The 15,810-nt window shown below is 38.3% G+C and overlaps 1 protein-coding gene across 13 annotated transcripts in view; it reads right to left on the bottom strand.

Annotated features, from left to right (window-relative positions):
- The window catches only part of CC2D2B (coiled-coil and C2 domain containing 2B), a 137,604-nt gene that overhangs the window by 101,962 nt on the left and 19,832 nt on the right, over positions 1–15,810 (bottom strand). For all 13 annotated transcript variants that reach the window (XM_072626244.1, XM_072626251.1, XM_072626240.1 and 10 more), the window contains 4 exons: positions 13,710–13,786; positions 11,648–11,713; positions 2,503–2,595; positions 595–790 (listed from right to left, as the gene is read on the bottom strand). In XM_072626244.1, the coding sequence (XP_072482345.1) occupies positions 595–790; positions 2,503–2,595; positions 11,648–11,713; positions 13,710–13,786 (432 nt within the window). The remainder of the gene's footprint in view (positions 1–594; positions 791–2,502; positions 2,596–11,647; positions 11,714–13,709; positions 13,787–15,810) is intronic.

Genomic DNA, 15,810 nt, shown 5'->3' with positions numbered 1-15,810 from the left:
AATTATCTGTTGTCTGCCTTCCCACCTCAAAATCCAACTAAAACGACTCTCTTCCAAGTTACGAATGACTCTTACTGGACAAGTCTAATGGCTTTTTCTCAGTCCTCATCCTTCCTGATCTCTCTGCAGCCTCTGACATTGTTGATTAATCTCTTCAACATGATACTCTCCTTTCTAGGTTGTTGTGATGCTGCTCTTTCCTGGCTCTCTTCCTGCTGGTCTAACCACTCCTTCTCAACTGAACTATCCTTTGATTCCTGTGTAGTGGTGCAGGGGGCACCACAGTGTATCTTTAAAACAAAGCTATTTTCTCATAAAGTAGGAAGAACAATGATGCAATAGTGGAAAGGCAGACCTCTTCAGAAAATAACACATGGTCCCAAAACATCACATACAAATGTAAAATCACATTCATAAAATGGAAATGTAATTTGTCCCCAAAAAATTATCGTAAGAGGATTTCACAAAAAATCCTTTTAAAACATTCATATATTTCATTTCTGTTATGATTTTTAACCATGGGACTTCAATACAGCATACAAAGCAATCTTGATTTATTGGCTATATTAATATTTTATTTGAAAAACAAAATACCTGGAGAACTGCTTGGCACAAAAATATATTCCTGCACTTTTTCCATCCGTATTTGCTCATCTTCATATTCAGAAGACGTTATTTCAAGTAAATCTGGAAAAATTACTTCTTCCATGATTTTTTCCTCATCCATATCCATAAAGTTTTGTAAGTTACTTAATGCAGCATGTTTTTCATAACTATCATTTTTTAATCTCTGTTCAATGCCAAGAAGAAAATCAGTTCTATATGCTTTTGACAAATGAAGGATAGTTAGGAAAAGTAGGTTTTCTGTTACTTACCAAGCTTAAACTCCTTTGCCTGGCATTTGAGACCCACCACAATGTAGTGTCACTCTACTTATTTCATATTAGTCTATGTCACAAACTCTGTACTCTAGCTTCACTGATCTGTCTCTGATTGTCTGCTCTTCTGTTTCTATGCCTTTGCTCACCCCCTTCCATAAGCACAAAATGTCTTTTCACTTTTCACTTGTTGAATTCCAATCTATCTATTAAAGCTCAATGCAAATGAGAACTGGCACTGATGAATGGTTATTGAAAATGGAAAATTTTAAGGTTAACATGAGGAAAATCTTTCTAAATGACAAGCTATCCAAAAGTAGAAATGAACAAGTCACAAGGTAATGGGCTCCACCTCACTTGATGTCTCTGAGCAAAGGCCAGATGACCACTTTCTGGTGTAGAAGCCAGCTTAGCTACTTCCATTTTTAAACTGACTAATGTTTAAAATGACTAGTATTCTTTTCCCTTTGCTTGAAGAAAAGGTAGCATGCAACTCTGTACTCTCATTTTCTCCTTTTTTTCTAAAAATTGTATACTCCCAAAATTGGAAAATGTGGTCCAAATGGTAAAGCCAATCTAATCTAAATGACTCTTAAGTAACCCTTAAGTTCATGCTAGTGTCTCAGTAACTGCGTTTTATGATAGGATGTCTATATATAATATACATGTATGTATATTTATATGCATACACATGATATACATATGTGATTATACATATACATAGGGGTGTATAGACATATAGGTACACATATATATATAAATTGTGTACGTGTAATATATGCATATACCTGTACATTGTATATGAGTATATATCTCTCTGTGTATATAACTTCAATCCTCTAAGCACTGGGAGGTTTTTCCTAAAGAAGTGGCATCACCCAGCTTGGCCAGTTCTCTTTTGGTTTTGCTTTGTTTTGAGCAAATCTTGCCTGAAGAAAGTTGTTTTACTCTACTATATTAGATATGTTGTAGAGAAATGACCTCTGAGGTTCTTTCAACTCCAAGATTTTGTGAAGGTGGATCTTAAGAACAGAGAGTTCTACACTCAAGTCTAAGTTTTATGGCATCTGAATCACCAAAGGAATCACAAGAAGATAGATTAAGTGCTGGAAAAGGACTATAGAAGTCATATGGTCCAACTTTCTCATTTTATAGATAAGGAAATTGACAACTACAGTAGGAAAATTCACACAAGTAATATATGGCAGGGACAAAATTGAACCCAGGCCCTCTGACTCTAAATCTAGCCACCTTTACACTAACCACTGATGAGTTTGTATGACAAATATATTTTCTAAGAGGGAAGAAAAGATAATAGAGTGTTTTTTCTTAGACTAGGTTTGGGGCATATATAAGGGAGCTATTGTGACACAATAGGATAACAACAGTAAGATTCATCCAGTCATTTGTCATTGCATAAACCAACTGGCAATAACTGAATAACAGGCAAAAGATAAAAAATACTTTTCTTTGCTCCACTCCCCAGAAAGTCCCTTACTAATAGCTTCCCAGGAGCAACTAAGAGAACAAAACTTAATAATAAAAATTGACTCTCTTCCATCATATTTCTCAATTTGTCCTAAAATATTAAAGTAAATTTTCTTGGAAAAATAAAATACTTAACCTGGTCTATAGTTTGGTTCGAAGCTTGGAAATCTGAGCATTCTTCACCACTCATAACAAAAAATGTAAGACCTTCATCTTGTAGGACTTCTTGCTGTGGATTAAAGTAAAATAACCTGAATGCAATATTAAATCAAATTTATTCACCAACATTTATTCAATAAATCTTTAAGTGCCTCCTATGTGATTGGGCTGGGAAAGATAGAAAGATGAGATAAGATGTCTCTACTATCATGAAATTTATAGACTAGTTAGGTGATCAGACACATATGCAAATATCTTTAGCAGAAAACAATGTTTAAACGTAAAAGAGAAGGACAAAAATCCAAGGTGGCAGAGGGGGAAGAGATGGGAAGATTTTGTAAAGAAGGGGTCATCTGAGCTGAACTTTAAAGGATGGGTAAGATTTTGAACAGGCCAGAGGACAGTGAAGAGAGGAGAGCTTTCTGAGCACTGGAAACAAAGGCACGAAGGCTGAAAAAGATCATGGAGGCCAACATTTGTGAACTGCAGTAGACACTGAGGACACAAAGATAAAGGTGCAACAGTCCCTGTCCTCTAGTTGGCGATCTCTGTCATGGCAGACTGGGGCATATACATAACACACACGTCAGTCCATACAAAGCCCATATAAAGTAGACATGAGGTAATCTTGAAGGGGAAGGTGCTAGCAAGCTGGCAGAAACCAGGAAAGGAAGGCCACATGCAGAAAAAGGAACTTGAGCTGAATTTTGAATAAAACCAGATATTCCAAGAGATAGAGATGAGGTAGAAGAATATTCCAGGAATTAGAGACAGCCTGTACAACAGTATGGAGATAGGAAAAGGAGGGTTGTGTGTATAAAACAGCAAAAAAGACTAGTATGCAAGGGGCCAATGAGGAGAAGAATGCTTTCAAAAGCAGAATTAACCAAATGGAAAAGGAGATTCAAAAGCTTACTGAAGAAAATAGATCTCTCAAATCTGGAATGGTACAGATGGACGCTTTGGACTTTTCGAGAAAGACAGATATCTCAGAACATACCGCGCAGATTCGAAAAATGGAAGATAATGTGAAATATCTTATTGGAAAAACAACTGACCTGGAAAATAGAATCAGGAGAGACAATGTAAAAATTCTGGGACTACCTGAAAACCATGATCAAAAGAAGAGCCTAGACATCATCCTCCACGAAATTATCAAGGAAAACTGCCCTGAGATTCTAGAACCAGAAGGCAAAATATTCAAGGAATCCGCAGAACACCACATGAAAGAGATCCAAAAAGAGAAACTCCTAGGAGCATTGTGGCCAAATTCCAGAATTCCCAGGTGAAAGAGAAAATATTGCAAGCAGCTAGAAAGAAACAATTCAAGTATTGTGGAAATACAATCAGGATAGTACAAGATCTGGCACCTTCTACATTGAGGGATAGAAGGGAATGGAATAGGATATTCCAGAAGTCAAAGGAACTAGGACTGAAGCCAAGAATCACCTACCCAGCAAAACTGAGTATAATACTTCAGGAGAAAAAATGGTCTTTCAATGAAATAGAAGACTTTCAAATTTTCCTGATGAAAAGACCAGAGCTGGAAAGAAAATTTGACTTTCTAACACAAGAATGAAGAGAACCATGAAAAGGCGAACAGCAAAGAGAAATCATAAGGGACTTACTAAAGTTGAACTGTTTACATTCCTACATGGAAAGACAATATTTATAACTCTTGAAACATTTCAGTATCTGAGCACTGGGTGGGAGTACACACACACACACACATGCACACACGCACACATACATAGATACAGAGTGCACAGAGTGAATTGAAGAGGATGGGATCATATACTAAAAAAAAAAAATGAAATCAAGCAGTGAGAGAGAAATATTGGGAGGAGAAAGGGAGAAGTTATATGGGGCAAATTATCTCTCATAAAAGAGGCAAGCAAAAGACTTATTAGTGGTGGGATAAAGAGGGGAGGCAAGAGAAAAACATGAGATCTACTCTCATCACATTCCACTAAAGGAAAGAATATAATGCACACTCATTCTGATAGGAAAACCTATCTCATAATACAGGAGAGTGGGGGACAGGGGCACAAGCAGGGTGGGGGGGAGGATGGAGGGGAGGGCATGGGGAGGAGAATGCAATCCGAGGTCGACACTCATGGGGAGGGAAAGGACCATAAGAAAATAGAAGTAATGGGGGACAGGACAGGATGGAGGGAAATATAGTTAGTCCTATACAACACAACTAGTATGGAAATCATTTGCAAAACTAAACAGATATGGCCTATATTGAACTGCTTGTCTTCCAAGGGGAAGGGGTAGAGAGGGAGGGAGCTAAAGAAGTTGGAACTCAAAGTGTTAGGACCAAATGTAATGTTCTTACCACTGGGTAACAAGAAATACAGGTTAAGGGGTCAAGAAAGCTATCCGGCCCTACAGGACAAAAGAGAAGACGGAGACAAGGGCAGGGAGGGAGGATAGAGGAGAGAGCAGATAGGTCACAGGGGCAATTAAAAAACTTGGGTCTGGGGGGGGGAGGGGGAAAAAAGGGGAGAAAATTTGTAACCCAAAATTGTGTGAAAATAAAAAAATAAAAAATAAAAAAAAAATAAAAAGAGGTTGTTAATTCAGTGGAGATAATAATTTACTATATTCTGTGCTAATCTGACCACACCTGCAATATAATACTTAATTCTGGGAACACCATACACTAATAATAACTGAAATCTGTGTCATACTTTTCAAGTTTGCAAAGCACAAATAAATAAATTTTGTATTTAAATAAAAAAAAAAGACTAGTATGGTTTGAATGTAGAGTATATGGAGGAGGGTAATGTGTAACAAGGATGGAAAGGGAGGATGGGGCTAGTTGTGAAGAGCTTAAAATGACAGAGGAATTTATATTTGACATTAGAGGTAACAGGGAACCACTAGTGTCAGACATTTACTTTAGAAAAAATCATTTTGGGAGCTGAGAAGATGGATTGGAGTGGGGAAGAGACAAATCTGGAAAACCTACTAGGAAGTTGTTGTAAAGAGGAGAGGTGATAAGGATATGAGCTAGAGTGGTAATAATCATAATAATAGTGATAATAGGCAATATTTATATAGTGCTTACTATGTGCCAGGTACTATGCTAAGGGCTTTACTATAATTTGATTTGATCTTTACAATAACTGTGGAAGGTAGGTAATTATCTTCATTTTTCAGAAACTGAGGCAAACAGAGGTTAAGTGACTTGATCCAGCTAGTAAGTGTCTAAAACCAGGTTTGAACTCAGCTCTTCCTAACCCCAGACCTGGTGCTCTAACTACTGTGTTATCCACCTGGTACCTGTGTAAATGGAAAGAAGAGAGCCTGTCTAAGAACTATTGATAGAAATGATAAGATTCGGCATGAATTTGGCCAAATTTTGCCAAAATGCCAAAAACATTTTACTTGAATAAGGGGGATGAATGAGGGTAAAGAGTTGAGGATGACACCAGGGCTGTAAACCTTGCTAACTAGATACTCTCTCCTATTTAGGTTTTCCTGACCCTGCTCTCTCCTGGTTCTCCTTCCACCTGTCTGACCTCAAAAGACCTTCTCCTTTGCTGGATCTTCATTTAAGCCACATTCACCAACTACAGATGTCCTCCAAGGTTTTGTCCTGGGCCCTCTTCTCTATTCTCTCTATATTCTATTATACTCCATCACCTGGTGATCCCATGAGTTCAAATTCCCATGAGTTCAAATATCTCCTCTATGAAGTTGATTCCTAAATCTATAAAATTAGCCTTAATTCTCTTTCCTAGTTCCAGTCTCACATTACCGTTTCTTTTCATCTGCATACTCCACAGACATCTCAAATACCTCATGTTCACAACAGAACTCATCTTTCCCCGCAAACCCTTTCTTCTTCCCAACTTTCTACATTACTGTTGATGGTACTACCATCCTCCCAACCACCCAAGCTTGCAACTAAGTGGCACAGTGGATAGGGTGCTGGGCCTGTAGTCAAGAAGATCTGAGTTTAAACCCAGTCTCAGATACTTACTGTGTTGCCTCAGTTTTCTCATCTGTGAAATGAGGATAATAACAGCATCTGCCTCCCATGGTTGTTGTGAGGATCAAATGAGATCATATGAAGTGCTTGGCACACAGTAAGCACTATATGTTATCATCATCATCATCGTTACAACTTCACCCTTGATTCTTTACTCACATTCACCCTACATATCCAATTAGTTCTCAAGTCTAGTCACTTCTATCCTTGAAACCTCTCTCACAGAGAGGTTCTTTCCATTTGCACAGCTGCTACCTGCTAAGGTACAGGCCCTTATCACCTGGCACCTGGATAACTTCAGTAACTTCTAAGCACCTGGATAACTTCAGTAACTTCTAATTGTTCTCCCTATCTCAGGTCTCTCCCTGCTCCACTCCTTTTTCACTCAGCTGCCAAAGTTTCCTGAAGTGCCAATCTGACTATGTCAACCCTACTCAATCTCCAGTAGTTCCCTACAACCTCCAGGATCAAAAATATGAGCCTCTATGTGAAGGTCACATTTGAAGTCTTTCACAACCTGACACTTGCCTACATGGTTAGTCTTCCTGAACTTTCCTACCATCTGCGTACTCAGGATGCAGTTATACTCACTTTTTTCATTACTCCTCTCACATGACATTCCTTTTTTCACTTCCATACTTTTTCACTGGCTGTGAATACCTGGAGTGCTCTCCCTCCCTACTTCAGCCTCCTGTCTTCTCTCAGAATTCAGCTTAAATCCCATATTCTACAGGAGGACCTTCCTAATTTTTTCCCTCTGAGATGACCTTCCACTTTATGACATAGAACTAATATGTAATTTTAATGACCAAGCTTGGCCCTGGATAAGAACTGAGAAAATACACCAGCTTCCCCTCTTTGCAGAGATGAAGTACTGTGGGTGCAAAGCAGTGCATGTACTGTCAGATACAACTGATGTATGGACTGGTTTTATTCTCCTGTTTTACTTCTTTTTAAATCTTTGCTACTATATATCACTATATATAGTGATATAGCACTATGCTACAAGGAATAGTGCATTGGTCTGCTGCCTCAACTCTCTTTGCATTCTAATCCATTCTCCATATAGCTTGCAAAGTGATTGTTCCTAAGCACAGGTCTTTCCATGTTAGTACCTACTTAAAACTCCAGAAACTTCTATTGCCTCTGTTATAAAAGAGAAAGTTCTCTGTTGGATTTTTAAAGCCCTTCACAACCTGACCACAACTGACACTGCAGTTCTACATTACTCTCTCTCCCATATTCTATGGTCTAGTCAAGCTTATTGTTTCTCATGCACGCTGCTCATGCTTCTCCGTGGACTGCTTCTGTCTAGAATGCATCCCCTATCTCACCTCTAACTTAGAAAATTGCCTAGCTTTCTTCAAGATTGCTCAAGCATTATCTTCTACGTGAAACTTTTTTCTGATTCTACCAAATACCAGTGCCCTCTGTCCATGAACTACATGGCATTTTTTGAGTATATTTATTTAGTACATGCTTATATGTGTATTTTTTTGTCTCCACAATAGTTTAAACTCCGTGAGAGCAGGGAATTTTTGCTTTTATTTTTGTATCCTTGGTGCCTAGCACAGTACCCTATATTTTTTATCCTTCAGTAAATCGTGACTATAAATATGTGAGTTGTTATAGAATATCATTTGCAAAATCCTGCCTGTTTTCTTCATGTAAATCATGTGACTATAAATACGAGTTGTCATAACATATCATTTGTAAAAGCCTGCCTGTTTTCTTCTCATGTCCTTAATACATGTATAAATTATCCTCATAAAAATTTTGTAGCAGTGAGACAATAGGACTAAGGGTAAGCAGTTATTAGTATTCACTGTCTCTTTTTCAAAATTTCTGAGTTTCTGGTATCCATCCCTCTTTCTTTTGAAATCAATCCCAAAGCCCACCAAACAGTGTCACCTCCAGCAGAGACCTACTGCTTCCCATATCTTGACTCTCTTTATTGGCATTTCTTCTTCTCTGAGGACTATGACATTATGGTTCAAATGTTGTGACTACATCGTCACTGATGGTCAAAAGTTTGTTTTAAAAATCTTTCCAAATACGTTCCCTTTGTCCCTCTTCTTTGTTGTCCTTTTTCTAGTTTCTTCCTTAAATGCTATAGGGATGACTTTACTTTCTTGACTGTCACAGTAAGATTTCTTTCTTTTTTTTCCTCCACTGATTCTCACTCTTTTAGGAAGTAATACTGCTAAGAGGTGTCATAGACAAAGAATTCATCAACAAGTGGCCAGCCTGCTGGCGATAATTTTCACTATACTTAGCTAGAGTGGAACTCAGAAAGTTGACATTGTATTCAAAGCCTTTACCAAGTGATAGAACTTAGCAGAGTCTGTGCTCTCCCTTTCTTTGTGTAACTAGGGCTTAGCGCAAGGCCTGCTACATAGTAAATGTTTACTAACTGAATGACTGACTTGTCTTTCTGGGCACAGGTCTCAAAAAGCCTTGAAAAGTCAACCCCACATCATAATGAGGCATTGGAGAAGGACTCTGTGGAGGTGGATGCCCGTATTTTTGTTTAATTGGTGCAAGTCATCAGTATTTTCCTGCATTCCTCGTGGCTCTTCTTGATGCTTCATTGCTGAACTATCCCTTTCAATCTTAGGCCCTGCATTCTGCATCAAACATAGGAGTCTACCAGGGCTGGGGCAGAGAGCCCTCAACTCCAGGGTGATGGAATATTGATAAGCAAGAACAAGTTATCCTCGGTTTTATGTTGGCTGATGGCCCATGAAAGGGCTGATATAGGGGTAATTCTTCCATTTCTTCCTACCTGCTGACCTAATGAGATGTCCACCAAGCAACTGTCCAGGTAGCCCATAATTCAAGGAAGCCCCTTTAACAAAATACCAGGCACATTTAGCCAATGTCAACTTAGGCCTGATTCCCCTGACCTATGTCTTGTATTCCCTTCCTTTGCCTCTTCCAATTAGTGGAGTATTTGTAAGTCAGACCCCAAGTGAGACTGTAATCAATCTATTCACAATTTGAGGTAGGTCTTTGAATATCCTGCTTAATGAAAACTAAGAGGGTTTCTTCTACCTTCAGGTACTAGTGACTTGTGATATAGCCTTTAGTTTATTTCCTTTTTGAACATCTCTGAAGATAAAGATTCTATAAACTTAAGGTTGTGGTTACTAACAGATATTTTTAGCCTCAAGCTTAGAAAGCACATGTGCCAAAGGGGTTGGTAACTCAAAGGTCTTAAAAGACCTTTACTGTAGTTCTCAAGATGCTCTCTTCAGGCATGGATTTCTGGGATTTTTCTATTGGGATTTTTGTAGAGCTTTGAATCTATGTCCAGTCTACCCTTGGCTCCTGAGGCAGATGCTACAATCAACCTTTTCAGGAAAGTTGCTAGTGTATTCTTGGGAAGATAGAAAGTCCAAATCCTCTTGACCCTTGAAAACTTATAGGGTTGAGACTAAGGTACTCTACTCTCCCTTCCATTCCACATTCTCCCCCCCTCCCTCCCATCTCCCACTCTTCAACAAAGGATTCCTTCTCAGGGATTTTGCTCTCTCTTCTCTCCCCAAACAAATATTCTAATATCCAGGGTATGGACTGATCTTCTGTTTTACAGAAGACATATAAGATATGATCAAATCTTTCAGCCAGGCTTCTTGTCACTATCTGGTTGAGATATCAGAGTGTAACATCTTGTCACTTAAAGTCAGGTGGGATAATTGTCTAGGGTTATCTTCACCTTTATACATAAAAGAGCAAGAAGGAGTAGAGGAGTAAACATGTTTAAAGAAAGTTTAGTGAGAGATCTAACTAAACAAAGTCATCCTGACAGCCATTTAAAATGAAACTGGAAAGAAAACAACAAGCATGAGAAAAAGGAAAGCTGTATGAAGATTTTTTTAAACACAGTCTTTTTACTGAGCCATCACATTTGGATTCTTAATATCATAGTCCCAGACATGCATGATATGAGAATGTAGATATGGCACCAAACAAAACAAAGATAGAAAGAATGCTAAACTAGACCAAGTACACACAGATGGTGTCAATGATAGAAAAGCAAAATGCTAAAGGCACTGTTGGACTGGTTTTCAAGGTATCAGGAAGAGGTAAGGGAACTAAAGTCTCAAAAAATATATATTGGACCTTATAATTACCCTCACAGAAAGGAGATTGAGAGAATATCAATGACACTAGATCCATATGTCTACTTTCCTATCTCCACAAATTTTTATCAGAGTAATTGACACATATACCAAGAGCATCCTTGATGAAGACTGATGAAGAGAGCAGGCAAGTATTTACATACCTTATCTTTATAGTGACAAAGCTGACTAAAAGGCATAATGAAAGCAAGTTGCCACATGTTTGTTGACTATAAAAACACATTTGATTCAGCAGAGCAGAACACTACTTTAAAAGTTCCCTTCTAACAAGGAAGCTAGTGAAAGATTTAACAGTAGCAATAGTTTTGTTCCATGATCCTCTAATTATTAACATCAAATGAGGCATCAAACAAGGAAGTCTGTGCTCACCAGAGTGATAGAGCATATCCAACTCAGAGATTAAATCAGAGGGATTCCTTAGAGAGTTTGAGGTAGGTCTTTGGAGAAGTTGAGGATCATCTAAACAATATGAATAGGTTATAGTGCACTAGCAAAGAACCTACAGGACAAATGGCAGAAAGAATATAGACATTTATAATCAGAAAAGGAAGTAGACCAATTATGTAGCAAAAGTGAGGAGAACTCATCAGGCGCCCTGTTTATCCTCCAGCTCTTTAGTTCAGTGGATGACCTTCTTATGAAAGATTTACAGGAGAACATGGACAAGGATCACACATGATGAGAAAGCATGGATAGGCTGCAACCTGTAACCTTGGCAGTAGTTCTAATATCAATGCCATCATGAATCTCTTAAGTGTAATTTAAATATTTAAAAATCATTTGTCACTCTTTTCACATAAAACCATCAAAATGAACATATTACTGTTTAGTAATATTCTGGAAACACATCAATTATTTAATTTCAAGCAAAATCTTGTTCACCAAGTATCAAAGAATGACAGATAGTTCATATAGCCAATATAGTATATTTTATGTTAACAACTTAGTTGTTTACATTTATAAAAAAATTTTACCTTAGTCACCTGCTGTATCTTAATATCAACAGGCTCCTTTGTTGAAGACTTTTCAACTTGAACAATCTGAAAGATAACATAAATGATATTAAGATATTAATCTTCATATAATAGATTGGTGTTAACTTTTCCTACAAAAAATGTAAAAATGAAAGATTTGATATAGTATTTTAACACAGCTTAATATTCTCCCCCTAAGATTTGTGCCTGTGTACACATCACTTAAGTTCACTGGATTTCTCTGTTCTTTCCCATCACATTTCCATTGAAATTACATAATACATGTGAAAGCACTTTGATTTCTTTGGAATTAAAATGATATATACATGTGTGTATATGTGTGTGTGTGTGTGTGTATCTATATCTATAGATATCTCCATGGTATTATTTGGTCCTTGAAGTACTGTGGCAATGGATATAGCACTGAGCCTGGAGTCAGGAAAAATTAAATTCAAATCTTTCCAGACACTTATTACCTGGATGACCCTGGCAAGTCACTTAATCTCTGTCTGCCTCTGTTTCCTCAACTGTAAAATGGGGATAATAAAGCACCTACCTACCTCACAAAGTCATTATAAGGATCAAATTAGATAACAGCTGTAAAGTGTTTAGCACAATGCTTGCACATTGAACTAGCAGCACTATTGAAATATTTAGGTATTATTGTTGGTTATTTCTACCTAGTGGTCTTCTTAACATTTCAAATTCAGCATGTTCAAAATAGAATTCATTATTTCTCTCCCCTAAATCTGTCCCTTCCTTAAAGTTGCCCTTTTTCTGTTAAGGGTACCATCATCTGTCTAGTAACTCAGATTTGTAATCTTGGAGTCATTCTGACTCTGCCCTCTCCTCAGTAGTCTCTGACTACCCAGTCAATTTCCAAGTATTGTTGACCACCTTCACAACATTTTTACATCCATCTCATCATTTATCTCTATGTGGACACCATCCCAGTTCATGTCTATATCACTTCTAGCCTACACTACTGAAATTGCCTGCTAGCTGGTCTCCTGGTTTCCAGTCTCCTCATTCTCAAATCCATCCTCCATACAGCTGCTAAAATAACCTTTATCTGACCATGCCTCTGTCCTGCTTCAAAACCTCGAGGGGTTCCCCATTGCTTCTAGTAATTCCTGAATCCAATTTTCCTTTTTATATTCACAAAAACCATCTCCCATTTCTAGAATTAATTCTTTCTTCATTTCTACCTAACAAAATTCCTACTTCCCTTCAAGGCTTATCTCTCCTGCCATCTCCTCAATGAAACTTTCCCTTATTTCCCCGTTGCTGTTGCTCTCTACATCCTCAAACTATCTTTTCACTTACTTATTCACCTACATAGTGTATTTCTTAGTTGAAAAGAATGTAGGATCCTTAGGGGCAAAGACTCTTTATTTTTTCTTTGTATCTCTAATGCCTAATACAGTCCTTGATACAAACTGGATGCCTAAGGAATACTCACTGAATTGAATTTATATATTCAAAGAACTGTGCTAAGTGTTAGTACAATAGAAGGGACACAGACCTTCTTGAGGAATTTACAATATAATCTGTGTTCATCCTTCGTTTTCAAAGAAGACCATGACGTCACATAAATGATGACATGACTTGCACTTGACCATGTTTTGAGTGAGGGAGGGCTGTGCAAGGTCACCAGCCTCACCTTCTCCTCCTGAGGCATCTGGGTCCAGTGACCAGATATTCATCAGGATGACTGGAGATGGCCCAGGATGCAATGGGAAACCTTGGCCTTTTCAGGTACTCACTTAGAGAGAGGTAAAGCCCATTGAGTGAATAGGCCTGTTTAAGAAGTTGTCAGAGAATGGCCCTTTTAATGGACAAAAGAAAAAATGACTAAATCAACAGAAATTGTTACTAGTGATAATCACTGTAAGCTAGTCATTAAGTGGAGCTTGGGGCAGGGCCCTATTGTTAGTAAAAGGGAAAAGGCAGGAGAAGGGTCTGGACTTCACTAGTACTAAAGGACTTGGGATCTCAAAAAAAAAAAAAAAACAACTGTTTTGTGTCTCATTTAAGAAGCTAAAATATAAAAATAAATTACCTTTGCATTTTTCAGTTTTTCTCTTACTTTGCCTCGCAGGGCTTCGATTATATTATGGTTTTCTCTTGTTGCCAACTCTAACACAAAAATCAATATAATCAATCAGCAGTGGAAAATATTATTAAATATCTAATTGCATGTAATGTTGAACACAAGGATAGTTACATAGGCCTGGTCCCTGTGTTATGGACACTGAAAAGCAATATTCAAATGTGTTCATTGCCTAGTTCAAATTTCGTGACCTCCATGAATCCTTAAGTCTACAATGATACTTAGATTTTTTAATACCAAATTAAACTTTTTAAATTAGGTAAGAATTCATAGGTATATTTTTACTGGGCAAGTATGTAGGTAGTTTGTGTTGAAGATCCTTTTATGCATTGTATTGGAATGAAATTCACAAGGCAATTACCTATGGGTACTTGGCAAGCTGCTAAAAGATATCCAAGTTAAGAAAGAATTTAAGTTCTGGTTAAGATAGCATTATAGAGAAGTATAGAGAAGTCAAACTCTCCCACATGAAATCTAAGGAATGTTGAAAATGGCCGCAGAAAGACCAATGAGGTAGAAAACCAATATAAGTAAGCTTCTCCATCTGATCTAGATTCACACCAAAGGACAACCAGAAGTTGGTGTATGTTCATCCTTCACTGCTGAAGAAGACCATGCCATCACAGAAATGATGACATGACTTGCACTTGACTTTGTTTTCTTGAGTAAGAGAGGGTTGTGCAGGTCACCAGCCTCACTTCTCCTCCAGAGTCATCTGAATCCAGTGACCAGATATTCATCAGGATGACTGGAGATGATCCAGGATGGGGCAGTTGGGTTTAAGTGACTTGTCCAAAGTCACACAGCTAGTCAGTGTCAAGTGTCTGAGGTGAGATTTGAACTCAGGTCCTCCTGACTCCTGCACTGGTACTGTATCCACTGCACCACCTAGCTGCCCCTACCAGAAGCTGGTAGAAGTTAGTAGAAGGACTGACCTAAGGAAGGCAGAGCCATCTCAGGTAAAAACAAACAAACAAACAAAAAAAACTGAAAGACGATAAGGCAGGGAAAGGGTCATACTGAGGAAAACAGTATGAAATACAAAAGCTACCTCCTCTAGCTTCTGATCCAGGAAAAGAGGGGAGCTGGCTCAAACTTCTACATGGCCCTGAAACAGACAAAAATTCAAACAGGGTCATAACAAACTTGTCCCAGTTCCAGTAATCAGATGCTTGAAGCCAGATCCCAGTCCTGGCCTGTCATAATAACAGCAGGAGACAAAACTATCCCGAAGTAGGTCTTGGTATAGGAAGAGAGCCCAGAAGTGCACTTTTCAGAGAAGACAAAACAACTCAGCACTTGGATATCAGTGTTCAGAGAGCTGTGTAGGCAGACTGGGAGCAATGGGATATCCAACCTCTACAGCTGGTTAGTTAAAGCTGCGCTGGAGGACTGAACCAACTCTCACTTGAGTATTGAGCAAAGAAAAGGAGATAGAGACTGAGTCCTGAACCTTAGAGGACCACCAGATGACTGAGACAGAAGCCAGGAATTAGGACAGAGGACTATAATATCTATTCACCCTCTCTAAATGAGTAGCGGCAAATACAGAGGCAGTGTTATCCATATTACAACGGGGACTGAACCAAACAAGTCTTATCTGATTGATCTCTCCAAGATTACCAGAAAGAACTGGCCTGAGAACAAAATCCTGAAAAGAGAAATGAGGCTAAAAATATGACTAAAAGATAGAGGTGGAACCAAGATGGGAAAAGAAAGCCAGCATTTTAGCTGAGCTCTTCTAATATACCCCCTCCACAATAACTTTAAAAATGAGCCAAACTGAATTCTGAGTGGAAAAGCCAACAAAAAGTTACAGTGAGTTATTTTTCCAACAGAGGGCAGATTAGGAAGACAGAAAAATAGGTATATGGATACTGAAGAAGGGCTGACTGGAGCATAGTGTAGCAGAAGGTGGCACTTGCTGTGGGCTGTGGTAGAGGGACACCTGGGAGCAGCCTGGAAACTAGGGGAATATGCATTTAGGAAAAGATTCCAGGGGACCCCGTATTAGAACTGGATGCTATTTGGCAGATCTGTAGCCCATTAA

Source organism: Notamacropus eugenii, chromosome 1 (assembly GCF_028372415.1).
Source record: "Notamacropus eugenii isolate mMacEug1 chromosome 1, mMacEug1.pri_v2, whole genome shotgun sequence".
NCBI lineage: Eukaryota > Metazoa > Chordata > Mammalia > Diprotodontia > Macropodidae > Notamacropus > Notamacropus eugenii.
This window is presented reverse-complemented; position numbering and strand designations above follow the sequence as displayed.